General features: G+C 38.3%; 3 protein-coding genes and 1 long non-coding RNA gene across 4 annotated transcripts in view; 1 reads left to right on the top strand and 3 right to left on the bottom strand.

The window, feature by feature from the left end:
• LOC144644453 (uncharacterized) overlaps window positions 1-26,320 on the bottom strand; it is an 86,075-nt gene that overhangs the window by 42,976 nt on the left and 16,779 nt on the right. The window lies entirely within an intron of this gene.
• Window positions 325-12,184, bottom strand: LOC144642040 (uncharacterized). Its single transcript, XM_078501038.1, has 5 exons — window positions 12,148-12,184; window positions 7,488-7,579; window positions 5,808-6,167; window positions 1,689-2,059; window positions 325-387 (listed from the first exon to the last, which is right to left on the bottom strand). The coding sequence occupies exons 2-4, from the start codon at window positions 7,555-7,557 to the stop codon at window positions 1,707-1,709; spliced, it is 783 nt and encodes a 260-aa protein (XP_078357164.1). The 5' UTR covers window positions 7,558-7,579; window positions 12,148-12,184; the 3' UTR covers window positions 325-387; window positions 1,689-1,706.
• LOC144644427 (phytanoyl-CoA dioxygenase, peroxisomal-like) lies at window positions 17,479-20,657 on the top strand. The gene is made up of 4 exons (XM_078503904.1): window positions 17,479-18,169; window positions 19,333-19,482; window positions 19,899-20,033; window positions 20,293-20,657. The coding sequence occupies exons 1-4, from the start codon at window positions 17,507-17,509 to the stop codon at window positions 20,344-20,346; spliced, it is 1,002 nt and encodes a 333-aa protein (XP_078360030.1). The 5' UTR covers window positions 17,479-17,506; the 3' UTR covers window positions 20,347-20,657.
• Window positions 23,324-24,376, bottom strand: LOC144642039 (uncharacterized). The gene is made up of 2 exons (XR_013568684.1): window positions 24,116-24,376; window positions 23,324-23,515 (listed from the first exon to the last, which is right to left on the bottom strand). It is a non-coding gene; the product is annotated as an uncharacterized LOC144642039 (long non-coding RNA).

Here is a 26,320-nt window from a genome sequence, read left to right as displayed (position 1 = left end):
TCACTTTGAGGTGTTGATCACGACGTTTTGACTAGGTTTGTTCCTCTGTAAGTTCACTTTGTTATCGATCGACTGTTGGTCGTTTTGCTCTTTGTGGAGCAGTAGATCATGACTCCATCTTGAGACAAACAATAAACGTTTATCTATTTTTCAAATCCCGATGAACGGTACTGCTTCTGTAGTGACATCACCCATAGATAAAGACAAGAGAGGATGATCCTCTCTTAATAAAGAAGAATACGAGATATAATTGCCCAAGCTTTTACTTTATTAAATACGTTTTCTGATACCTAAACAGCTAATGCAATTACAATTGAATCCCTAAAAAGGGGCATTTCAAGTTTCACCAGTCCTGGAAAGGCTGCTTTGGGACAACTTTTCGTCTTCCTGCCAAAGGATAAACCCATGAAAAATCTTATTATTATAAAAGAAATTGCAATGATTTTAGTTTTCCATAGAAAATCAGAAATATAAAATATGTTTCCTGTGATCTTTCTGTTGCTAAGCCCTGCTTTGGGCTTAAAGGCTTTATATAGCTGATCGGATTAATTCCCGGCTCTGCCTCGAACGCAGGTCAGTTTTGCTTCCAGTTCGTAAAGCCAAATTGTCGCATAGCCTTTCTCCGCAACCTTGAGCTTCTACGCGTCCGTTTACTGTTTTACCGCATCTTCAGTTGCTAATTTTTCAGTCTATAAAAAGTATTTTTTTCATGGTATCTTTTTAACTGGGTCCACATAACAGAGTAAAATATTTTCTTCTGTAGATGCGAGAAGCTGCATTAAGCTGTGCAACCTGCTTTTCCAGAAGACTAGGAGCAAAACTATAATAGCTAATTCTACAGTCGGGGCTTTTTCCATGTACAGATGTTTTCCTTCATGATCAATGGGAGACAGTTTTGTGGTGGAAATGGTTCCCTCGTTTTGAATAAAGGATTCAAGAACGATACGAGAACCGTCTGCAATCCGCCAATCAACATGCAGGTTTGCGACGACGATAAAGGAAAAAAAGGAAACCCGACCGAATTTTATACGCCGGCGGTCATCCCGCGTAATCCGCAAAATAAATCTCGCATAATATTGAATATAACATCTCCTCGGGCACGGCATTTATCAGCCCATGTAGGTCCGAGACAGAAAGCACTCTATTGTATAGATATTCGCCGGTTGTGCCCATTGGGTGCTTGTTTATATCGGAGGGCCTTTTTCCTTTCTAGAACCCCCGGCGTATCAAATCGAACAAAATCAAACTAAAAATCAATCGAACCCAATCGAACACCAATCGTTCGATTGGGTTCGGTAATCGAACAAAATCGAACATCTATTTTGCTGTGAGTTCGATTTTCGAACCAATCGAACTCCGACTCGAACACATTCGAATTCAATCCAACTCTATTTTGTTTGAAATCCGTCTGTATATAGTAAATCACACAGGACTAATGAGAGGGACGGCGCACCGTCCAAATGTCCGCAATATAAACGAACGTTAGATTTTGTTCGATTGTCAACTGTCCGGTAATCGAACGTTCAATTTTGTTAGATTGACCAAATTTTATTGTGAGTTGGTTTATGTTCAATTACCGAACCCAATCGTTCGATTGGGTTCGATTACCGAACATTCGATTAGATACGCCGCGGGAGAACCTGGGGGTTCATTTTCTCTTTGGCCGATAGCAATATACATTATCGTACCTGTTTCCACAAAGACTTTCACTGGCCAGGAACAAGCCTGATATGGTAGTAATCCCTTATAGGTTGACTACATTTCGCGAACTTAACTATAAACTTCGGGTGGAATCTTCTTCGGCCTCTGATGACTGCAGAGGCGTACTCATCACCGCCTGGTTGTACAGCAGCAATAACATTCTTGTCGTCGGTAAGTCTAGTTGTGAAAGGAAGCTCGTCGCGAATTACAGCTGCAGTGTTGGACTTAGCGTGGTTAACGGTATTACCATTATCAAGTATTATGGACAAGGACGAGCCCTCAGCACCGACGACGAAGCCTCTGAAGTAGGAACTGGCACCGGTTGTCCTTGGGCCCTTGGCAATCACGCGTGCTCCAACTGTTTACATAAACAAAACGAAGTACGGTTTAATTGACAGTCCCAGATCTTCCTTTAAGACTGGTTTTCACTTGCGACGCAAGCAGAAGCGCGAGATATGAACAAGCGCAATCATAAGTAGTCTAGTGAAAACGAACGTCGACCGTATACATAAACACAAGCATAAGAACTCGATGTTTACCACAAGCAGTAGACTTGCCACAAGTCGATTCTTTTGAGCGACGAATTCGCAAGAAAGTCTACACAGTCAGCCCAAGCTCACGATGAGAGAAGTGCATAATTATCGTTAAAACTACGCGAAAATGACTCTCGCCTGGTGGCACATGAAGGTGTTGAGAAACAACGGTTTGTATTTTATAAAAGTTTGTATTATTATTCAAAGGTCAAATGAACAGAAGTTTCGATTTTTGTTATTTTTTGCCCATGTGTTTATTAAGAGCCAAATAAACATATCCCAAAGTTTCAAAGCAATCGGTCATTACATCGCAGAGATATTGCAAGTTGAAAAATGCTTTTTTAGGCTGTCATAATCGTAGAGTGCTCGGAAAAAATGTCGGAAATAAAAACTTGTGACGTCATAATTGGTGTTTTTTGAAGACGACCGCAGACCGATTCCGCAGACGGCACCTTAAAATTTAAATAAATGTGTTTAGTGACATTTCAAGCAGTTGTTTGCTGTCGTTTTGCATGTCATGTGAGACATATATAGAATGCACGCTGGTATGAAAACAAATCAGGATCAGGAGTGTCTATTGTTCTTTCTCATTAGCATTTTACGTTAATGAGCAGACTTACCGGCACGCGCGTTAACTATGCACGTGCGTTTTGAATTTTGGTACACTTCAAAGCCGTTCTCTGCCGAACAACAACATGAAATGACGAAATTCTGCGTATTTTGGATAACGTCAGCCACGACGGCTAATTTTTGGTTTTTCTATTTGGGGTTGAACGCTTCCTTTGAATATTCAGCGGAGCTAGTTCTTAAAGCGATAAATAAGCAGAATGTGTCTGGAAAGCTGCGAGATTCTCAAGTAAAAGATAAATTCATTTTGCACCAGACGTTGTCGTTAACGTTTACGTCGGTGCGGTCTGCGGAATCGGTCTGCGGTCGTCTTCAAAACACCAATTATGACGTCACAAACTCGTTCAATTCCGTTTCAGTGCGCAGTCACTCAAAAACGTTTTTGTGAAGCCTTCGGAAATCTTCGTATTTTTTGCTGTAATTCACGCTTTAAGGCTCGGAAAGCAAAAATTTTTCTTAATTTTACTCAATTATGGATAGCTTAAGCGTTTGGTTGGTTAAAATGGCATTTTGAAATTTCTGTTCATTTGACTTTTAAACGTCTCTCATTGTGAGCTTGGGGGTAGGCTCAAATGCTCAAACACGGGAGTCTTGAACAGACACGGTCAGACGTCGTCGATCGAATCGTGAGTTGGGCCGCCTCTGATAAGAACCATAATACTCCGTTTACTTTCCGTTTGTCTGTTTCTTCTTGCTTATACTTATATTTTAAGTTTGCAAGATGTTCTTCGGAGTCGCTATTTTGTATTTTCTACATTTGTTGGCGGGAAAAGGTAACCATCGGTAAACTAAGAAAAGGTTCCTTCAGTTGATAACTTAACTTTTTTCACAACTTTAGAACTTTTAATACTAATAATTTCATCGGACATTGTGGCGTATTTTTCGGGCTAAAATCACGATGGAGAAACCATATTTAGCCAGCTGCCATGGACCAATCGGAAGCAAGAAAATAATAAAGCCAGCCAATCAGAACTGAAAACCATTCAACTGTTCGCGCCGTTTTCTTGATGGCTGGCAGCATTTCAAGTTCCGTTAATTTGATTTGAGTCTAGGGGCAATTGCAAACTGTTTATGAGCTTTATAACGCCAAAATGGCTAAAAAACTTAGCAGGAAAGCAAACTCAGTCTTCTCGAAGAAGAATTAACTGTCGCGTTTTACAAGTAAACCATTTAACGTAGTTTAACGTAAAAATCCCCCCAAAATATTAAAAGATAAATAAATAAACAATCGAAGATCGTTGTCGCAGCATCTGCCAGAGCGACCTTTGCTGTCGACATTCATTGAAGAAATACAGGGGCGTAGCCAGCTTTTTAAAGAGTTGTAGGCCTGGTCGATCGCTAGGTTTTTTTTTTTGTTTTTTTTGTTTTTTTTTTTTTTTGGGGGGGGGGGGGGGGCTAGGTCCACCGGGGAGGTTTTTGAGATAAAGATCATATACTTTCTCCTTCCGACTTTTTGGTGATTCTGCGTGTATTTTGACAGCTTATAGTTCTAACATGACATGACAAGGAATATCAATTGCACCTATTTTCGCTCGTTCGTAAATAAACGCTCTTTTCCTCAACAGCACATGGGGTTTTGTGTTTGCCTGCCACCTGGCTAACCCAGAAGGTTCCACATGCAGTTTGCACTTGCTAGATGAGTCTTGATCTCATCAGGAAAGGGGAGTTGCGAGACATATAATGCTAAGATGTGTTAAAAATTGCTCTCTACGTATTTCATTTTGAAAGTGCTTCACCTTGATTTTTTCTACTGTACATTTAAAAAATACGAGTAAGTCGAAAAATTTGTTGGCCCGGGCCTACGGGCCTCTAGGCTAGCTACGCCCCTGAAATATAAAAAGTCGACGCAAAAGTTTTCAAAACCATTGTTTCATGTGCAGAAACACACAGGCGGGTTGTCAAACTTGACATGTTGACGCTCCAAACGTTAATTGGTTCAGTTGAAAAACGCGACGGTTTGTCTAGTCAAACTTGAATGTTTTACCCGTGAAAAAACGCGGAAAAAAGTTGGCCGTTCACGGTCGCTCGAAAATAGTAGTAATTTTAGTTCTTCTAAATGGCGAATTTTTCTTTGCTGTCGACAGAATTCTGTAATTTCCTTTGATTGTTTTGAGTGATTTTGCGGTTTTCTGTCAAGTTTTGTAAACTTTCAAACTTGGTTTTTAACCCCAAACGCCGACTCGCAACTAGTGTTTAAGATATTGCTTATTGTTTTGATTCCTTTTCTGAATGCCCTCTAAAATTATTATAATAGTAGAAGAGTGGATGTTCTTGGGCGTAAATTTGTTTTTGCCCCTCTCAGATAAAGCTGGGCCAAAAACATATTTACGCCCGCAAACATCAGCTCTATTGTTATGTTATGTTATGTATCAGTCAATTCCAAACGAGATCATCCCCCCCCCCCCCCCCCCCCCCGGACCAACCCCCGGGCACTTGACTTTTTTCAAAATGTCTGATCAAAATCTCCAACTATGTGAACCAGTTGCACGGTCAAATGCCCCATCGGTCAGGGCTGAAATGTCATTGTAAATCGGTTTTCGCGTTGACGTTCACTTGGTCTAAACGGGCACTCATTCCCTATATCAGCTAATTTTAGTAAGAAATGATAGATATGCGATCCGTTGAAACTAGGTACTTTAAGCTACTTTACATTAATGTAACCAAATACTAAATTCACGCGCTTGAGCTCGCTAGCGTTTTATGATTTATGACACATTGTGTCAACGGTCAAAAGCCCAACCACCCGGTCTTCTGCTTGATTAAATTCCCCACTAACTGGGCCTCAGTAGCGGTCAAATGCCCGGGGGTTGCCAGGGGGATGATCTCACTTGGAATTGACTAAAACATTAACCCGAAGTGCTTTCTTCTCTACCTGAGTGGTTTTATTTCTTCTTAATGCAAAATAGAAACTCATGGGAGCAGAGCAACCAACTGAGTAAAAGTTACCTGTTTGTACAGAGTTAGGATTAGCAAGGAATCGAAGTTGGCTATTGTTGTAAATTTCCGGAGTCGCGTTGCCGTCTATAACCACATTAAACCGCCGTGCTTTCCCGCTACCTACTATCCCAACTACAAAGCCAAAGTTCCAGTGAGACGCTTGGTTGTCCTTCTTGGCAATCACGTGGGCTTGGTTATGAAGAAACGGGGTCGTTGCATTAGGGATAATCATCGACTCCGTGTTGCTGGGGTAGTTGACCGTTCTTTGCTGATTGTCGAATCTTACAGTTATCGTACCACTGTTGACCTGATCAATCTGGGCAGGGTAATATTTGTTGTCATCTTTGAGTGCTAGGACTCTTGTTCCAACTGTATATACATGTTAAGAAGAGATGGCATTAAAGTAATTTTATTAACTTTTTTTAACATGCGATAACATGAAGTCTGCTTGCAATGAATCAGGGTGAACTCATTTCGTTTTCTTGTCATTTCAAAATTTTTATCGAGGATTAAAATGTTATGAATAAAATGATCTCTGCATGTGTTGAAATCATCCAAATCACAATCTAAGAAAACCAAAATGGTTTTGAATGTACCGTATCTTCTCGATTAAACGCCGGACCCCGATTAAACGCCGGCCTCGTATAAACGCCGGGTCAAATTTGCTAGTTTTTAAATAAACGCCGGGGGCGTCTGTTCGAGGTCCCGGCGTTTATTTGAGGTCAAGCTAACAAGTAAATATATACTGTTTGTCACAAATCTCGATTGCAACATAAACTATCCAATCCGTAATAGTGCACCTTTGGGAAATAATCACCTTTGGATACCCAGGGACACGTTTTTGGGGCTGAAGGAAGAGAAAAATCGTCCCGCCTTGACAAACTGCCCCTCTGGTCTCGAGGATCGGTAACAATAAATCAGTCTGAAAAATTGGCTGAAAATTGCAGTCCGTTAATAAACGCCGGGCCCCGATTAAACGCCGGCTTCAAATAAACGCCGGGTTCATGACGCCAAGTTTGAAATAAACGCCGAGGGCGTTTATTTGAGAAAATACGGTATGTGCTATTTCCTCTCTAAAAGAGAATCTTATAAGATGCAGTCTTTTAGTGTGAAAGTGATTTTGTTTCAGTTTTTTTCTTGCATGGTTTGTAAATAGACGCGAAATAGCACGATTTGTCACTTGTGATAGTAAAACGCTTTTTTATATGAACCTTTTTATAAGAAAGTCGAAGCTGAAAAAAGGCCAAATTAAAGAACATCCTAAGAACCTGTCCAAGGCTTAAATATGGAATTTTACGTTTTCCAAATGTTGTTAGGATTTTAAGCAAACATTACGAGAGAACATAATAATAATAATAATAATAATAATAATAATAATAATAATAATAATAATAATAATAAACTTATTATTATTCCTGTCATTAAAGACTCATAGGTAGGTTTGAGTTTGGTGCGTGCCAAAGCAAACCAAACAAGTCATAAACAAATAAAAAAACGGAAGAAACATGTTGTGATTTTAGGTTGCAGTTGTATTTAGGGAGTGTTTTTGCACGCTGCACTAAGCGATGAACAATTAATCATACCCTGGCAGTGTGAGTTTAAAAAAATGATGATTACCGGGGGATCAGGGATGCTTTGTTCAGCAGACATTAAAATTTGTGACGTCTCTCAGCTTTTATGGTAACTTACCAGGGTATTTAGCAGGGACGCAGGAAGCTTGCAACAAAACCAAGATGAAACCAAAAAGAATGCTCTTCATTCTTGTGCGTACAGGATTCTGTCTAAAAAACCGCATATGGATGTTGTTATAAACAATAACCTCCATTTAGCACAAAAATATATACGTACTGATATTTGTCGGCGGACATTGACTGTTCCGAGAAGCGGACAGTTTTCTTTCCTTACTTCTTTCCTCCCTCCCTCCTTTCCTACCTTTCTTCCTATCTACCTTCCTTTCTTGCTTTTTTTCTTCCTTTCTTCCTTCTTACTGTCTGCCTGCCTGCCTAGTTTACTTTGATTACTTTCTTTTTTCATTTAAGGATAAAAAGCCTGATCAAAAGAGATAAACGTGTTTCTGTAAACGCGATCTAAAGCAAAGATATCTTAAAAACCATACCCATTTTCAGACCAAAATGGCACAATTTGTGATCCATTTCAAACCCAAACAGCACAATGCCCAAATAGCTTAAATAATGGAGTATCACCAGGGGTATAATCAAAGACGTAAACACTCTTAGATCTGTTTTAGATCTGTGATTGGGCGTGGAATATTGAGAAATTTGCTTGGAGTTATACCACATGTAGAGTAACCCAGACTTTTTATATTCACCAAAGTACAAGTTAATTGGCAACTTTTTGGCAAATTTCACAATCCGAGCAACTATTTTCCCTTTGAGCAACTTTTTCCTAATTAGAGTAACTTTCCGCATTCTGAACAATTTCTAGTCCGACGATTATCCGGGTGCTGTTTGAAGGCCATGTTGGCCTTAAAATGTTATTTAGATACTTCTCTTTTCGTGCTATTTCCTGAAAATTCTAGGAAACCTTACCTTCAAAGGGAAATTATGATAAGCATAATTTGTAGAAAAGTGCTGACATAACTAAAACAAACCCTGGGTACGAGTATGATTACATGTAAAAATCTACAATATAATAACTTTCGCGCATGCGCATAAGACAAAAATTTGACTATTTTGCGGAACCGCTCCGATTTTTTTCCTTGCACCGTTCCTTTCGTTTTCCTCTGCCTTCTTATTCTCGCTACCTTCTACTCTGTACATCCTTTCTTCTGGCCTAAAAGGTTTTTTCTTTATCGATGGAAACCCCTGGAAAGGAGATCTTGATAAAATACTGGTATATTGGCCTATTTTAACCACCAATTTTGCACCAAAATCTGATCCGATTAGCTCTGTCAGAATGCAGTCAATATTCAAAATAGACAGTTGTGTGGAAATATATATTCAGCCTGTATAATTTGCATATAACAAGAATTTCCTAGAAGTGCAAATTGATGACGTCACAAGTGGTTAAAATACCATTCCTCCAAATCCCCGAAAAATCCGGGTTTAGCATAATAAGGGTTAAGGGTTAATGAAAAGCAACTTTTTGGATTTTTAGAACAACTTCAACCCACCTTGGGGATTTTTTGGAGCAACTTTGGAGCAACGTTTTGAGAAATTTCGAGCCCTACTCGGGGGTTATATTTGGCTAAAATCGCCCAAAATAAAATTGGCCGGCCAAATTGCCGCAGGTAACATTTCCCTTTATTTGATAAGTGAGTACAAAATTACCCGTGGTACCTGTTCATTTTTCTTTCGGGGGAATTCATTTTTGCGAGCATTGAGCGAAAATAAAGAATGTAAGCCCAGGCAATACTATACGATACAATACAAATTTTGGGTTTATAGATTATATTGAATTTTTTTTTTTTTTTTTTAACCCGCTTTAGGGGGGAGGAAAAAAAAAAAAAAAAGGATATAATAAAAAGAAAAAATGTAATATTTTTACAAAAAAAAAAAACCCAAAATAACAAAAAAACGCGCGCGAGGGAAGGTGGGTTGATACCCGAAAAAAGCTTCCTTATTCTGATTGGCTGTATTTTCTATGGCATGGTATAAAATACAATATTTAATGTGGTCATTACACTAAGTTATGGTTTTGATGCGTCCCGCAGATATGACTAGCAAAATCTGCGGGAACGCGCCAGCTAGTTTACAGGTAAGCTTCAATGAAAATAATTTAAATGTTAAGAGGAATATTTGTCACATAAGAATATGATATGCCATAAAGAAATGGCTGCAAAATAAGAAATTTCTATCATCGTGAAAACCTGGCTCTTATTTAAAGGGACACTGTCATTATTTTCACTTCAAAACCTCAAGAGCCTAAAGACGTATTGGAAAGCTACGAATTGTGGTTTAATTTTGTTAAAAATCACCATGCTAGTGTACTGAAGCGATACACAAGTGATATTATTGTGATGCCATTAGGAATTTTAGATCTGTTTATTAGTAAATTTCGCTTCAGCCATGAAATTATTGAACGAAATTAGTGAACGAAATAAAGTTTTTCTGTCTGTTGAAAATATGACAATTATCTCTGTGCGATGTTTTTTTTGTGGATGCGCGGAAAGTTTTTAGTACTGTAGCGGACTTCACTTTTCACTTGTACTGTGTGGGCTTCGAGTGTCTAAAAGCGAAACCGGATTTTCTTTTCCTTTTTTTTTTTTTTTGAAAAAAATGGAAGGGTTTCTAATGATAAGTTAAGTACAAAATTACACGTGGTACCTGTACATTTTTCTTTCGGAGGAATTCATTTTTGCGACCATTAGTTGAGCGAAAATAACAAAATTAAGCCCAGACAATACAACACAATAAACAATGTTTAATGTGGCCATTACATTTAGTCGTGGTTTCGATGCGTCCCGCATATATGACTAGCAAAATCTGCGGGAACGCACCAGCTATTTACAGGTAAACCACAATGAAAAAAAAAAAACGAAAAGAAAATAAACAAATAAATAAAATTCCTCAAAATTTTAAATATAGGCGACGCACGAAAGAGAAAATGTAAGTATATAAATTGCTATGAGTGGAAGCTTAGCAAATGTTAAGAACAAAATTTTTCACATTAGAATATGATATACAATACACAAAAAGGCTGCAAAATGAGAATTTCTGTCATCATAAAAACCTGCCTCTTATTTAAAGGGACTTTGTCACCATTTTCACTTGAAAAACTCAAGAGCCTAAACACATATTGAAACTACGAATAGTGGTTCAATTTTGTTAAAAATCACCATTTTACTGTGATGCCATCAGGAACTTTAAATCGCAACTTGCAAAAATCAGTTTTGTCCTTGTAGACTTGAAAAAACCTACACTGAATTATTATTATTTCCATTTTCCTTCAAAAACAATTTACTTTATATCTCCATCTTGATGACTAGGTGCATTTCATGCATACAGTAAAAACCCGCGTATAAAAACAAGTGGATTAAGAACACCCAGGCCTGATTTTAGGAAATAAAGTACCATTAATATAAGAACACATTCAGCCTGAAAAATGAAAGTTGTTCTTATATGGAAAAAATATCAAAGATCAACACTACTTTTCATTGCACACATAATAGTTCCACCCCAATTACAGTACAGTATTGCCTTGATTGATCAATTTTATTAAAATTAAAATACAATTGTGTGTATATATATTGATTTCATCTATTGGTAGCCTAGTATGTTCCTTATTTTAAGAAACTTTTTTTTAAGAACACTTAAGAACACTTACAGGCTGATTTTGCAGATTATAACCCTTTATATAAGAACCAAATCAGCCTGAACCGCCAAAATAGGTGTTCTTATACGCGGGTTTTTACTGTATTCGCCAACTTTAGAACTTTTACCGAAAAGCATTCAAATCCCCGTCATAGCGTCCCTTTAATGATCTTTTCACTTTATTAGCACTTTTTCTTTAGCCTTGAAATAAGTGAACGATATTAGTGAACGAAAATGAGTTTTTCTTTCTTTAGAAAATGTCAAATATCTCTGTACGATTTTCGTTTGTGTATGCGCGGAGAGTTTTTAGTACTGTAGCGGCTTCATTTTTAACTATTACTGTTTGGACTTCGAGTGTCTAAACGAAAGCGCATTTTCTTTTTCCTTGAAAAAAAGGATGGGTTTCTGTTGATAACAAACTATGATCAGGTTTAAACTTAAATCTAAATCGATTTTTCACTTTCTGTCGCGAAATTCAGATTTTGCTCGGAATTTACTGACAAGTCACTTCAAACATCAAAATGATGTTTCGAATTCGCGTTTTAATGTTCGGGGGAGCCTGATTGTTATTGATTCTTAGCCATGGGTAAATTGTATTTATATAGTGAACAAATGCTTTGTTTCCCTTCCCTATTTTTTTCGAAGAAACCCTAAAAACGGTGAACAAATCGTAGCGTGTCATCAGAAAGAGTAAATCAAATTTCTTACGTCCAAATACCGCAAAACTCCGAAGTGTCATAGTGTAACGAAAAAGCATTTAAAGAGAATGCCCGAAAATATGATCAGGTTGATCCCCTGTAATGAGCGAAACTTTAACGCAATTTTAACCCGGACTGTAAACAAACTACAAGAAAAAGGTTAAATCAAAACGCATCTCAAAAACGGGCGATATATTCTTATGTCGTCTTACTTTCTTACTTCCTTTGTATTATAGAAGAACCTGTAAAAAGAATTAGGTTGCAAAAGAGATCGCGGAATTTGTATGAGTGTATGGACATACTTGAATAAAAGCAACTGGGAACAAAATGATCTTTTGATTTGAATATTGCGCAGTAAAATACTTTGATTTGACTAACCTTAAACCAAAGAAATCTTGGCCTCGTGTCTCTCTCTGTGTGTAGTTGTAAGAATGAAGTAATTCTTTTAGACCTTGCCTTTTGCCAATCGGTAATAAATTATTTGTCTTGTGTATACCCTTTATTTTCATTGGCCACTTTTGAGAGTTTTTGATATGCGTTAGTATGACGTTTGTAGCATGCAATGTTCAAAATGACAGAAAGCCACAATGGACTTTTTGGGAGAAACCTGCAAGTGTTCAGTGATTTGTGGGTCAATACAAAGTTTGTTAATGATTAAAAAGTTGCTTTGTTAGCTGTAACCTTGGTTGATTTTATAGTAAGAAATTCGTTTTTCCTAAGAATATAAATCAAAAAGTCTCTAAGCACTCCAAAATCAAAGGCCTCGTGGGTCTCCCCGTACCAGGTTAATTGTTTGAATAATGAAATTCTTAAAGATCTTATCTTTTACCATTTGTAGTAATTTATTTGACACACGTACCGCGTGCGGGGGCGTGGGACCTTTTTTTTGGTCGCTTTTGAGAGCTACCTGAAATTTAGTCGTATTACCCATAGTTAATAGAGGGAAATGGTTAGGAAGCCCGGCAAACATCAAAGGGGCAAACAAAGAGACCAAGATTTTGGTTGGAAGGTCCATGAGATTGCACATCTTTTGTTCTTTGCTCATACACTATGTATGAGTTACGTAATCTAATTTTTTTTTGGTTTAATAGTTGCATGAACACACGTAACCACCTATTGTATTTTTTCAGGTTTTGTGCACGGTCAACCCCCCAAAAGGCGAAAGAAAAAACCTTTAACAAAGAACTTTGCCGGGCTTCATAACTATTCCCCCCTATCAAATATGTATGACCTTTGTGGTGAGCGATTATCAAAACGACAGAAAGTGATAATGGATCACCTACAACTATTGTTAACCATTAACCCCAGGTCAAAAATTTGTAAACATTTTAATTAGTAGGTTATTATTGACTTTGTTGATTCTATAGGAATAAAGCCGTTTTCCCTTAGAATATAAAAAAAATTTACAGCTAGTTTACTGCGAAGTCAGTACAATTTCCCGTGGTGAATATAATAATATTGGAAACTGACATTCTCAGCGATTGGTCGAGAAGCTCGGCTTATGACGCTTTATTTACCACGCCAAGACAATGAGGTCTTTTCCGGTGCCGGGGTCTTGTCGAGCTACCCATAGTTAATAGAGGGAAATGGTTAGGAAGCCCGGCAAACATCAAAGGAGCAAACAAAGAGGCCAAGATTTAGGTTGGAAGGTCCATGACCGTGCACATCATTAGTTCTGTGCTCATACACATGTTTGAGTTACGTAATCTAAATGTTTTTTTTGGTTAGTTACATGAACACACGTAACCACCTATTGTCTTTTGTCAGGTTTTGTGCACGGTCAACCCCCAAAAAAGCGAAAAAAAAACCTATAACAAAGAAGTTTGCCGGGCTTCATAACCATTCCCTCTATTAACTATGTATGTCCTTTGTGGTGAGTGATTGTCAAAACGACAGAAAGTCATAATGGATCACCTGCAACTATTATTAACCAATTACCCCAGGTCAAAAATTTGTAAATATTTTCAGTAATAATTTAATAATAATTTATACATTTATATAGCGCTAAAACTATAAATATTCTAAAGCGCTGTTTACTATTTGTAAAAATAATATAAAAATATAAAAATTAGAATGAACCTACATACAAATCAAACTAGAAACAATGTGATTGAAAGTTAAAACGCTTAAACACGAAATGCTTTCTTAAAAAGGAAAGTCTTCAATTGACTTTTAAAAGTCTCCACTGATGACGCTTTGCGAATGTCAACAGGAAGCTCATTCCACAGGGAGGGGCCTGCCTTGGCAAAGGCTCTATCCCCAAAAGTTTTCAGCATTGTCTTAGGAACAACTAGCATATCATGGCCATCGGAACGCAGGTTGTACCGACCAACAGGCTTGGTCTTCAAAAGGCCAGAGATGTAAGGCGGAGCTTTCGCATGAAGGGCCTTGTACACCAGTAGCAGTATTTTAAACGTCACCCGGTACCGAACAGGAAGCCAGTGTAGTCTACTTATTAAGGTGGGAGTGATATGGTCAAATTTAGGGACCAAGCAGACCACACGTGCCGCGGCATTGAGAACCCTTTGTAGACGGTCATATTGGTATTGTGGGAGACCATAGAGTAGTGAGTTACAGTAGTCGAGATGTGAGGTGACGAAAGCATGCACCAAAATCTTCGTTGTTTCCTCCGAAAGGAATTTCCTGATCTGCCGGATGTTATAAAGACTGCGGAATGCCTTACTACACACTTTCCCAATGTGAGAATTCATTGACATGTGGGAATCAAACCATGCTCCAAGGTTGCGCACCATCTTCACAGGTTCGATCGTTGACTCTCCAACTGTAATCTTGTCGATATGAATCTTGGACAATTGCTGCCGGGAACCGATGATTAAAAACTCGGTCTTGGTGTCATTAATCAGAAGGCGGTTAGAAAGCATCCAGGCACGGACATCAGCAACACAGTTCTCGATACTCTCCAGCGCAGCATTCTGAGACACAGGTGGTCGGAAAGACAGATAGATTTGGGTGTCGTCGGCGTAACTGTGTGCGTTGGGTAGGTGTTTGTCAATGATCTTGAATAATCCAGCCACATAGACAGCTTCCCTGCGGAACTCCCGACTCAAGGTAAATGCATCCGATTTATGGTTCTTGATTAATATCCTCTGTTTTCTCTCAGATTAGTAAGTAATTATAGGCTTTGTTGATTCTATATGAATAAAGCCGTTTTCCCTTAGAATAGAAAGAAAATTTACTGCTAGTTTACTGCGAAGTCAGTATAATTTCCCGTGGTGAATATAATAATATTAGAAACCGGCGGACATTCTCAGTGATTGGTCGAGGAGTTCGGCTTATGACGCTATATTTGCCACGCCAAGCCAATGAGGTCTTTTCCGGTGCTGGGGTTTTGTCGAGCTACCTTTGCCATCCAGTGATCCAGGCATGTAAACGTGGTGGACAGTTACTGGGTAAAACGTTGGCTTACCGTAAATGATGTAATAAACGCCCACTCTCAAATAAACGCCTCGTTTCTAATTAACGCCTTCCCTGAAGTGTAAAGTTTGTATTAGACGCCCTCTTCAAGAATACGTAAGAATCACCTCAAAAAACAAGGTAATGCTCCATATAGTAAAATCACCCAATACAGTTAGTTTCTTACATGACTTGGACATCGAATAAACCAACAACGCCAACATGGTTGACTTTGATGACGATGAAAACATCGATATCGAACTATGAATGACATCTCTAGGCTTTGCATTAGCGCAGATTAGATTGCTCTCCTACTCATCAACTCTGTTTTGTATCTTACTCCGCTAGCAAACTACGCTTCCTATTTGTTTTGATGACGTTGTTACAGTTAAAGTGAAATAAACGCCTCTCTCTAATAAACGCCTCATATCTATTTAACGCCTCCCCTAGGACCCCGAAAATGTAATAGACGCCCGGGCGTTTATTAGATCATTTACGGTGTTCAATCAAAGGACTTCACTCCACTGAAGTCCTGGATATACAACGCACTTGAAAATTTCAGTTGGAAAATGTCTACAAAGGATTTGGACCGAACGTTCTTTCAGAATACGGTTGGTATTTAAGGCATTTTGATAAAAATTTAATTAAACACAGTGGTTTTGTTAGAGTCAATGCCAGGACTCGAGCTAGGACTCGAGCCAGGGCTTGAGCCAGGACTTGAGCTCAGGACTCAGGCGAGTTCAGAACTCGAGCTCGGGACTGCAAGTCAGAACTATTTTTAGTTTTTGGACAGTATGAAACTGTAAACGTCGTTGTTACTATGATATTAATGTAATTTTTACACTATATATAGTAGAAGTGCCCCAACCAACAAAATAAAAGTTAACCGAAATGTGATAGAATAGAAAATGTTACTTCAGAAAAAAAACTTGCGGTATCGTCTCATTCAAATATTTATAGCTGTGTAAACTTGCCAAATTTCGTCGATTCATATTTGCCGCCATTTTGAGAGACTCATCAGGACGAGGCGTTTCATCAACTTGCCTCGCAGACAGACCTAAAACCACCGGAAATACAGAAAAAACAATTTTTTTTTTGAAAAAATAAATAAATCGTTTTCAGAAAATGGAAGCGTGTTTCGCGTGTTTCATCACGGTGTGTGGTAGATCAGAGGCTTCCATACTGTCTTGCTGTTGGCTTGATTCGGGGTCGGTGTTCATAAAAAAAATATTATGTTTATAGTGGTCATGCACTTAGCTTTATATCTTAATATAAAGTACTTAACGAGATAGCTAGTTTACAGGCATGCCACTGAAACAGAGGAAACAAAGAGGAAACAAATGAAAGTTAATGTGATATCAATTTAAAAAAGGACGTAACATAACTGGCTTTGTCGTTTGTTTGGTACAGAAGTTATTGGTTTTTGTGTAATTTATCTTGAAAGAAGCGTTCTCGAGGGCACGCGCCCATTAGAAGAGTTATTGAAGATGGCTCCGTACCTCTGCCTAAGTCCTGGTCAACATTTCTGGCTTTTGATGAAAACAAGGTTGATCTTGCACGCTTCCTCTCAGAAAAGCTAATTGCAGGAGCCCCAGCCGATAAAATCATTATTGTCGGTGGCGGATTCGAGGAAGAAGATGCTGTCAAATGTTCCCGCTCGAACATCGACATCAGAGGCCTTAAAGGTTTCCACGAAGAGGCGGACACTCGAATGATCCTACATTGTGTACACTCAGATGCAGAGTTCCTTGTCGTCTCATCACAAGACACGGATGTCTTTCTCCTTTTAATTTCTCACTTTGAGAAAATGCCCTGCAAGCAATTATGGATGAAAGCTGGGACGTCTAAGAAGCCCAAATATTTGCCAATTCACACGATTCATGGGAATCTGAAGAGAACAATCCATGAGGTGGAAACCATTCTCTCCTTTCATGCAATAACCGGCTGTGACACAGTCTCCTACTTTGCTGGCCACAGCAAGAAAACATCATGGAAGACGTATTTCTTGTAGCTGCACGGAATGAATTTTATTCAAGTACACAGTAGTTTCCCACGCAGTCGATCTTAGGGACGATCGTGTTACAACCACTAAAGCGGAAACGAGAAACAAACGACTTTTAGAAAGTCTATAAATACTTTTACTGTTGGTCAGGCACCACCGCGGGTTCGCGGCCAACTTGAAAATCCCAGTCGGCAGTGTGGAGGAGGGAGGGAGGGTAGGGCCCCCCGTGTTTTCCGCGTAGGTCGCTCAAGGTCGCTCCACATTATTTTCGTGACTAATGTTCCCATGATGCTTTGCACGCTGATTGATAACACCAACAATATGGCGGATCGTGCTCGGAATAGACTTGCAGCGATTTCAGAGCATCTTAGCTGTCAGAGATTGCACTCAAACTCCCCAGAAATAACGGGAACGGCCGCAGTAGAGGCAGAACCTGATAGTCTGGTGGTGCCAAATGACCTCTTGAGCCAAGAAGAGGTCGATTTTTACAACAAGAATGGCTACCTGGTGGTCCGAAATCTTGTTCCACAAGAACTCCTGAACCAATATCTTAAACGATTTAACCAAATTTGTGATGGTGAAGTCAGAGTACCATTCATGACAGTGATGAAAGATGTTACCTATGTGAAATCGAATCGTCCGTCAGGCGAGAGAACCATAAACAAACTTCAGAATTTCGAAAACGACGACGTTCTTTTCAGTTACTGCGAGCTGCCCCAGATTCTAAAGTATGTTGCTTGTTTCACCGGTCCTGATATCAAATCGGTACATACCATGCTGATAAACAAACCTCCAGATCCAGGGACCATGACCTCTCGTCATCCTCTTCATCAAGATTTGCATTACTTTCCCTTTCGTCCAGCTAATCGGATGGTATGCTCCTGGACTGCAATGGAGAAAGTTCACAGGCGCAATGGTTGTTTAGTGGTACAGCCAGGTACTCATTACAGCCCACTTCTGCAGCACTATTATCCTAAATGGGAGGTTAGTAAAATACATAGATCTTTATACATTTGCCCACTTGGGGTAGTTTACCAAGCCAAGCAGGTGGATTATAAAAAGGGGTGAAGCAATCTTAGTAGGGGAAACTTTTAAGACAAAGTGGTCCAATCTTTTACAAGTTGTCCTTTCCTCAGTGTGCGACAAATGCAGACTACAGACCTAAAGACTGCCCCCCCCCCCCCCCCCTGGTTAGCATGAATGGTGCTCCGTTTAGCCTAAATAATGTTCCGGTTAGCTTGAATAATGCTACATGTACATGTAGCTCTCAATAATGGTAATGGTAACATGATAATTATTATACTGCTGGTCTGCTGTCTGCATTTGTCGCACACCACCCTTCCCCTATTACAAACTTAAGTTTATAATGTGGTTTAAATTTGTCTTTGGTTTGAGATTTTTCAAACCAGTTTGATTTTTATTTCCTTTGTTTCAGATAAAGATAGTAAATATGAGACAATAAAAAATAAGAATCAAACTGGTTTGAAAAAGTTTAAACCAAAGAAATACTTAAACCACAACATATCATGTTACCATTACCATTATTGAGAGCTACATGTACCTGTAAACCAGCTAGCTGGAGTGTTATTCAGGCTAACCAGAATATTATTCAGGCTAACCAAAGCACCCTTGAGGCTTAACTGGAGGGCCAATCTGCTGGTCTGCAGTCTGTATTTGTCACACACCACCCTTCCCTTATCTTTCAAACTTCCAATAGTGTTGGATTTCCCCTACCCAGTGGTAAAGATTTATGCAAACCCCCTGTATTCCCCAACATACATTTATCTCTGTGATCAGCCTTGGGGGTTAACAAATTTTGGGGGTTATCCCTGGGAGAAGCCAATGAAACACTGTATATGCATTATCGGGTGGTTACATTGTAAGTGACAGACTGGTCCATGTGAAAAAAATAATGAGCGATCACCTTGCTGTAACAAAACTTTCTCAAGAATTCACCCTTACAACGTACTTGTATTGTTCATTTGCCTTGGTGAAAGCTGAGAAAGATACAAGCATATGTGTTCTCACACCAATAATACAATGCTCTTGCTAGAAAATATATATCATCAACGATTATTGGCTGTTGTCCCAAAACATTCAATACATTATTTTCAACAACTCTACATGGAAGTTATGATTTTTTTCAGGGTGGCGTCAATGTAATGTATCATGGCATTAAAGATTATGACACCAGCATCCCCCTGCTGCACTTGGAGATGAATGCAGGAGACACTGTTTTCTTTCACCCTCTTCTTATCCATGGCTCAGGTGCAAACCAAACAAATGGATTTAGAAAGGTACCTACATGTATGGAAATTTCCTGTTACTGGTAAAACAGCTAATTTGAACAAATCCAGTATGTATGGAAAGCAGACAGTCATATTTTTAAGCATCCTCCTCAGTCTCTCTCGATGTTTTGACATTCGCTCCAGGACCATACATGTGTGTTTCCAAAAAATATGACTGTTTTGCAGTCTACGAAATGGACTTTCTTTGTGATCTCTTTACTACATGTATGTAAGAAAGTGAGGGAAAGAAGTTGGGGGGTACTTATTTGCTATTATTAATTTTTTGCTCGAAGGATGGGCACTTAATGTTGAGTGATGGTGCTTATTAGAGCATATTATAAGTGCTTACACTTAATTTGTAACAGTATCTGTTGTATATGTACACCCTTTGTGTTTTTGTTTATTTTGACATTTTTTCCCAATAGGCCATCTCAGGTCACTATGCCAGTGCACACTGTTATTATATAGATGTCAGGGGAACATCACAGGAGTACATTGAAACTGAAGTTTTAGATGTAGCACGCAAGAAACTGGGTGAAGATGTTGAGTTTTCTTTTGCGGTATGTTTATGACAGTTTTTTCTTTTAGCTTTTCATTTCAATGTTTATATAAATTTTTATGCATATATGAAAGTTGCTCTGGCCTTGTGGCCATTATTTTGGACACCGAAACAATTGATGTGGGTTTCCCAGCTGGGTTGACTGTGTTGTGTTGTGGGCAGAAAATAGATAAACTTGAACAAGAAAATTTAGCTGGTTTATTTCAATTAAATTTCCATGTTTTACTCATTTGATTTATATTTGATTTATTTTCTTTTAGGACCTTTGGAGATTGAAAAGTCGACTGGTGCAAGGCAGTGAAGGGACCCTGTGACATGTTATAGAATACATGAAGTAGAACACACCCTGTGGCATACTGTCGATTTTTTACTATTCATTTAATCAGGGATTCAGCAAACCGTGAATGTGCTTTTAAAGCACAATAATGTACTCACTGTACATCGGTGTGTAAATTGATTTTGTCAGTGCTTAAGGCTAAGTGTAATCTGTTAACATAAGATGTTAGTCATATCATACATGTACCTAGCAATCAAATTACAATGCCTCTGTTTAAACAGGCACCAGTGGCTGAAAGATTCACATCATTCAAGTTTGAAATTTTAATAATCCAACATTTTTTGACAATGTTGCTGTGAACAATAGTATACAAGAACCCGTACAGGTACAGTTGATGAAATCATCATATATGTTGTGTCTGTGTGTGAAAAGAACATTATAGTCCGGTGGCTTAGCTCCTGAATTGTGCGATTTTTGATACAAGCACCAAACTTTGCAGGATTACAAGCATTCGCATACTAATCAATTCTTGATATAGTGTCAACGCCAATTTCCTATTTTCAGCTAGTAAACAGCAACGAAATTTTCAGCCGAAAGGTCCCCCTGCCCCTTCCCCATGAAGTATTTCTTCTTGTACTTTTATAAACCTTTTACTGTTGATTTTTATTCATAAATACAGATATGAATGCTTTTAATTAGGCTTACAATTGTTATTTTTTACCATCTGTTTGATACCAATAATTAAATAGGAAATTATTGCATGGGAAAATATTTTTCGTTTCCCGCCCTCTGCTCCCTCGCGTCTTTCGTTTTGCGCTAGCGTCCAGGTCTCTCGATCGGTGAACCGTTCGCTAACAGAAGAAAAATAGGAAAATATAGGGCTGTGAACAGTCTAAATTACAGCATTTCATTCTTAATTTTGTACGTGCGACTTGGTATCACTACCTGGCATAATAGTATTTGTCTATAAACCAGGACAAACAAATATTTCACAAAATTTCATTGATTTTAACCCTATCCGGACAGGGAGGGGCGGAAAGTGCCCGCGCTAACTTTGAACGCTTATAACTTTTTCAAGATTCAACCAAACGCTACCAAACGAATTTATCTAAAATTTATCTGGAAATACTTTGGTAGGATAAGTTGTTGTGTCAGGAACTTGACGTCACCATGGCAACGGTATTTTGACAGGCATGTTTTCCCAATTTTTTAATTTTCGTGTTTCTATTAATGAAAAATAATTTTAATGCAATTATTTTCATCCTTTTACGGTTTTTAAGCACAGTTTTATTGATTTTGAGTACTTTGCAGTAATTTTGGGCGGTTTTAGGACGTTTTGGAAAAAAAATCGAAATCCAAGATGGCGGATCCAAGATGGCGGCTGTTTTGACATTATGATGTAATTGTCACGTTATGTGACGTCATCTTCCCACGTGACGTATGCCAAAAGATAGGTGTTTGGACATACTATATATTTCCTAAGTTTCATTGTGATTGCTTAAATATTCTGGACGTTACAGAGGTCTGAAAAGATCCAAAAAAGCCCGGTCTGAATAGGGTTAATAAATTAAGGTTTCCATGGAAACCGGTGTTTTTCGGGCTTGGCACTATATCTGAAAAAATTTCTGTTGGTGACCACTTTCTTTTTGCCAAGTTTCATGCTTAAAAAGTGCACAATTCAACTAAAATTTCGAGGTAAGCCGCCGGACTATTAGTGTTATTCACATGGACAAAGCAGCAATTTTTAATTTGGGATTATATGTATCAAGGGATAAATCAACAATATATGCCAACATTCACAGCATGTAACAATACAAAATCACATATCTAAGGTATTTTTGTGACCGATGTGGTTAAGTTTCTGTATGTTTCTGATGCTAATGTCAAATGATAGTGGCCTTAATAGTAAAGAAAGATTGATCACAAAGGAAATTATAGCTGTAAAATAAAGATGTTATATTGTCACACAATTACAGTTTCATTGTTTCAACTTACTGCCGTGGGATACCTTATTCTTGAAGTTGTGGTGGGAGGAGTTTCCTGTGACAAGGCAAATTTTTGGGGGAGGGAGGAGAGGAAAAGAGAAGGGCCAATTGGGGAAGGGAAGGGAAGGGAAGGGGGGGGGGGGGTAGGATAGTTTCCATTGACAACATTGATGGTTTAGTCACATGCGACTCAACATCAGCTATATTAAATTATGGTTTCATGTCAGCTATATGTCACATCAGCTATATTATGGAGTCAACCACAAGTGGCCTGCTAATAAGTGAACCTCAACCGACCAAATATTTAACTTTAATAATAGAAGGCTAGTTATATTTAAACAAAGTGACTCACAGGAAGGAAAGATCGAAAAGGTCCAGTTTTGATTTCAGCAAACAGTTGCTCAATGCCATTGCCCCGTGTGTTTAGTTCAATACAAATAATATCCTTTATCCCTTCCCCGATCCTTGCACTATAAAGCTTCCTGCTTTCTTTACGGTCGTTAATATCCTCTCCCCTCCCCACTATCTCTTTTTGCACCTGACACACAAACTAAGACGTACCAAGCTCTGGTCTGATGAAATTGATTTTATTTCTCTAAAACTAGTAACACTCTGCCGAAAGATCTGCAAATTTTATGATGACTGGAATTGATCAAGGTAATTGACGACGATTAATATTCGTTTTGACCAATCAAATTTATTGGTAGATTTTGTGGGGTACAGTCTCCAGGGAGTCACCGCCTTACCGAAAAGAAAGAAATAATATACCGAGGTATTTTATCTGCGGATAACAATTTTAAAAGTTGTAAATAAAAAAGTGTCAAAGCCTGGCAAAAAAAAAACCGAGATGGAAAGAGAGAAAAGAAAATCATGATGAGCTTTTTTTTTACCACAAACCAATTTCCAGTGTAATGTCGTTTAGGTAAAAGAATAGAAAAGAACAGCAAGGAAAAAGAAGAAGGACGGCAAAAAAGTCAAAAAATAAGGAAATAATGAGGGGAATTAATACAAGAGAATTACTACAAGCAATTATACATCGAATCGTTCTCCAGTTTATTATAACATCTCTGTCAAGGGTGTCACAAATCAGTGTATATAGGCCAAATATATAATTCCACTTTTTAAATGCATTTGTGTGTCAAGTCTTTTTCAGAATACATAATCAAGACAGCTAAATCATCTTTGGTCCCACCACCTACGAGCTCTACTTCTTCATTGAATCTGCGGATGAAAACAGTTGCAAGAAATTCATTAGCAAAAGGAGTGGACGTTTTGTGTTGCGCTATGCATTGTTCAACAGTGGAATGGGGTGTTTTATCTGTAAAAAGGAGTTTCCTCCGCATTTTGTTGGATATTTGAGTTTAGTAGAACTTTGCATCAAGAACAATCAAGATCTTATAAACGCTGTTTTTTCTGGTTTAATCTGCAGTCACAAATTAAGCTGGTTTTATTGAGTCCGGTCAGATCTCTAATAAATGGCTCTAAAAAGCACCTCAAAGGAGAGGCCTCTCGTTTGTTATCTTTCCCTTCAGTAAAACACGACCAAATCTCTTGGAATTCAACAGGCTTTTCCCTTAAAACTAAGAACAATAACAATAGGCTATGACAACTGAAGTATGAATGGCCTTCTGATATTGAGATAACAAAGATTATTTTGCGATAAATTAACGAAACTGAGCGTGCCAACGAGCAACGCAACAAGAGTTCTGTACAAAATTTAACTTAAAATGATGAAAAATTTGACTCAACAGTTATGCGAGACATTGCAGAAAATGAAACATCAAGCAATTAAACAGAAAACATTTCAACTAGTTAACTAACCAGAATCAGCGTTTTCAAAGTTGGGTGTGTTTTCAGCCAGTTTTTCAGCTCCAAAATCCATCATCTCCTCAGCCATGGCTAATTCGCCTTCATCCATCTCTGTAGCTTCTTTGTGTTGTGCTTGGGAAGCCATCACGAAAGCCATCAAAAAGCAGAACACAACAAAAGTCTTCATGCTTGTCTGTTTCTTGACCGTAGCACGCTCTGTATAAACTCTTTGCCGTTCTGAAATTTGTTAGTAATGATTTTAACCCTCTTGTTCTGCTTTTATACCTAAGAACTTAAATTAAATCACGTTTTTGATTAACAAAAAGACACTTCTTGTTTGTTTACTCTGTAAAATTGTTTTTATTGAGATCGGTTCTTGTGAAATGGCATTTAGCGAGCTTGCTTTGCTTATCAATCAGCGGTCGAATATGACAAAATTTATACAGCTGCCGATTGAAAATTAATTTAGCAGAAATTTAAGAGCTCTTTTCATGGACGTATGTTTGCGTTGACATTCATGTTATATTATCTTTCTCACCAGTAGAAGATGTTGAAAAGTCTCACAAAAAGTAAATCCCAGCTTAAAGTTTTTTTGAAAAATCTCCAGAGCAAAGTAATAGTCTCGAAAAAAAAACCGGTACTCTTGTTTAGTTTCGACTTTTACTGACGCTAACGCTATCAAAATTGAATAGACCATTTGCTTTTACCTACCATTATATCAATTGTTTGTTTTTAATAAAACGGAGTGTTTTAATTTATCAAATATGATAAATTCAATTTAGTTCTCTTTCGAAAGAAGCGAAGCTGCCGAGAATGATTGTTGTTTGCTTTCCAAAAAATGGCAGAACATCAGCAAAATTCCGGATAAAGTTCTCAGTGCCGACGCCGAGTTTTCCGTTATTTTACCACATTAAACAATGTCTATGAAAGGCGAATTCTTTTCCCTAAATCTAAGCAGAGCTGTTCGAAGTCACTGTACCTAAAAATGTTATCATCAATAACAAAACATTTTGCCTAAGTTGACTTATAATTAATGATAATCCGTAAATTATACTTTTAATTTCACGTTTTAGCTGGTTCTGTTTGAATACCTTTATTAGTTTGAATAACTGTTATTGTCAAGATCAAATTAAAAAAAGTTAATAAAAAATTTGTAAGGGACAATGATTTGGTCTGTTAAATGTTAAAATGGCTGCTTAAAAGCTAATTTGCCTCGCAACAAAGAGAACGATGAAGTAAAACTAAAATTAACTACAATTTCCAATTAAAAACAGGTTGCTCTCAATGAGAGAAAAGGATTGAGAATGCGCATTTGGGTGGTTGTAAAAGAAATGTAGAAGTTAAATTTATTAGGCTAGGCAGGCTGTCTTCTTTTGGTTGAATATAGGAAGAAAACCGATATGGTTGTTAAATATTGAAAGGCACGTATGTAAATATAATAATTAAGAGGAAAAAATTTTAAAAAAGCTACAGTCGAAGCTCTCGTAAGCGGACACCCTCGGGACGCGAAAAAAGTGTCCGTAACTGGAGCTGGCTGCTTACGAGAATGGTTCTCGTAAGCGGCCACCAGAGGTGTAGGGAAAAGATGGCCGCTTACGGGAGCTTGCCCAGCTAACAATAACCGGACGAACGTGGATGACGACAAAACAAGCACTAAAATGTGGTCCTGTAATTACTGTAAAATCATTGTCACAAATGGCGACGTGAATTTGATTGATAATAACAGGATACAGAGGTTGTAAGTAGGATTTTCTTTCGGGTGTCCGCTTACGGGAGCTTAAAAACAAAGAAAAAGTCTAAGTCGTAATCTCTGAAAGTGTCCGCGGCCGGTTACGGGAATGTCCGCTTACGAGAATGTAAAAATACAGAGTTTGTATGGGAGTTAAAACGGGGTTTCAAACAAGGTGGCCGTAAGTAGAGCTGTCCGCTTACGAGAGTGTCCGTTAAGAGAGCTTCGACTGTATGTGATGGTTTGAGTTGTTTTCTACATCGTCATTTTTGCCACGTGTTTTTCAACAAATTGGGGTCAGATTAAAGCGCAAATTTTGCTTAAAAGGCGTGATTGAGCTGAACAAACAAACACAAGTTCCTTTAGCTCAGTGGCAGAGCGTCCGACCTGTGTTCGCATGGAAGTTGATTAACGGACAAGAATATTCGATAGAAAGAAAGACGTAGGTTTACTCGCGACTAAAAACGCGCGGAAAAAAAATTAAAACA

Source organism: Oculina patagonica, chromosome 2, assembly GCF_052425735.1.
Source record: "Oculina patagonica isolate OP01 chromosome 2, crgOcupat, whole genome shotgun sequence".
NCBI lineage: Eukaryota > Metazoa > Cnidaria > Anthozoa > Scleractinia > Oculinidae > Oculina > Oculina patagonica.
This window is presented reverse-complemented; position numbering and strand designations above follow the sequence as displayed.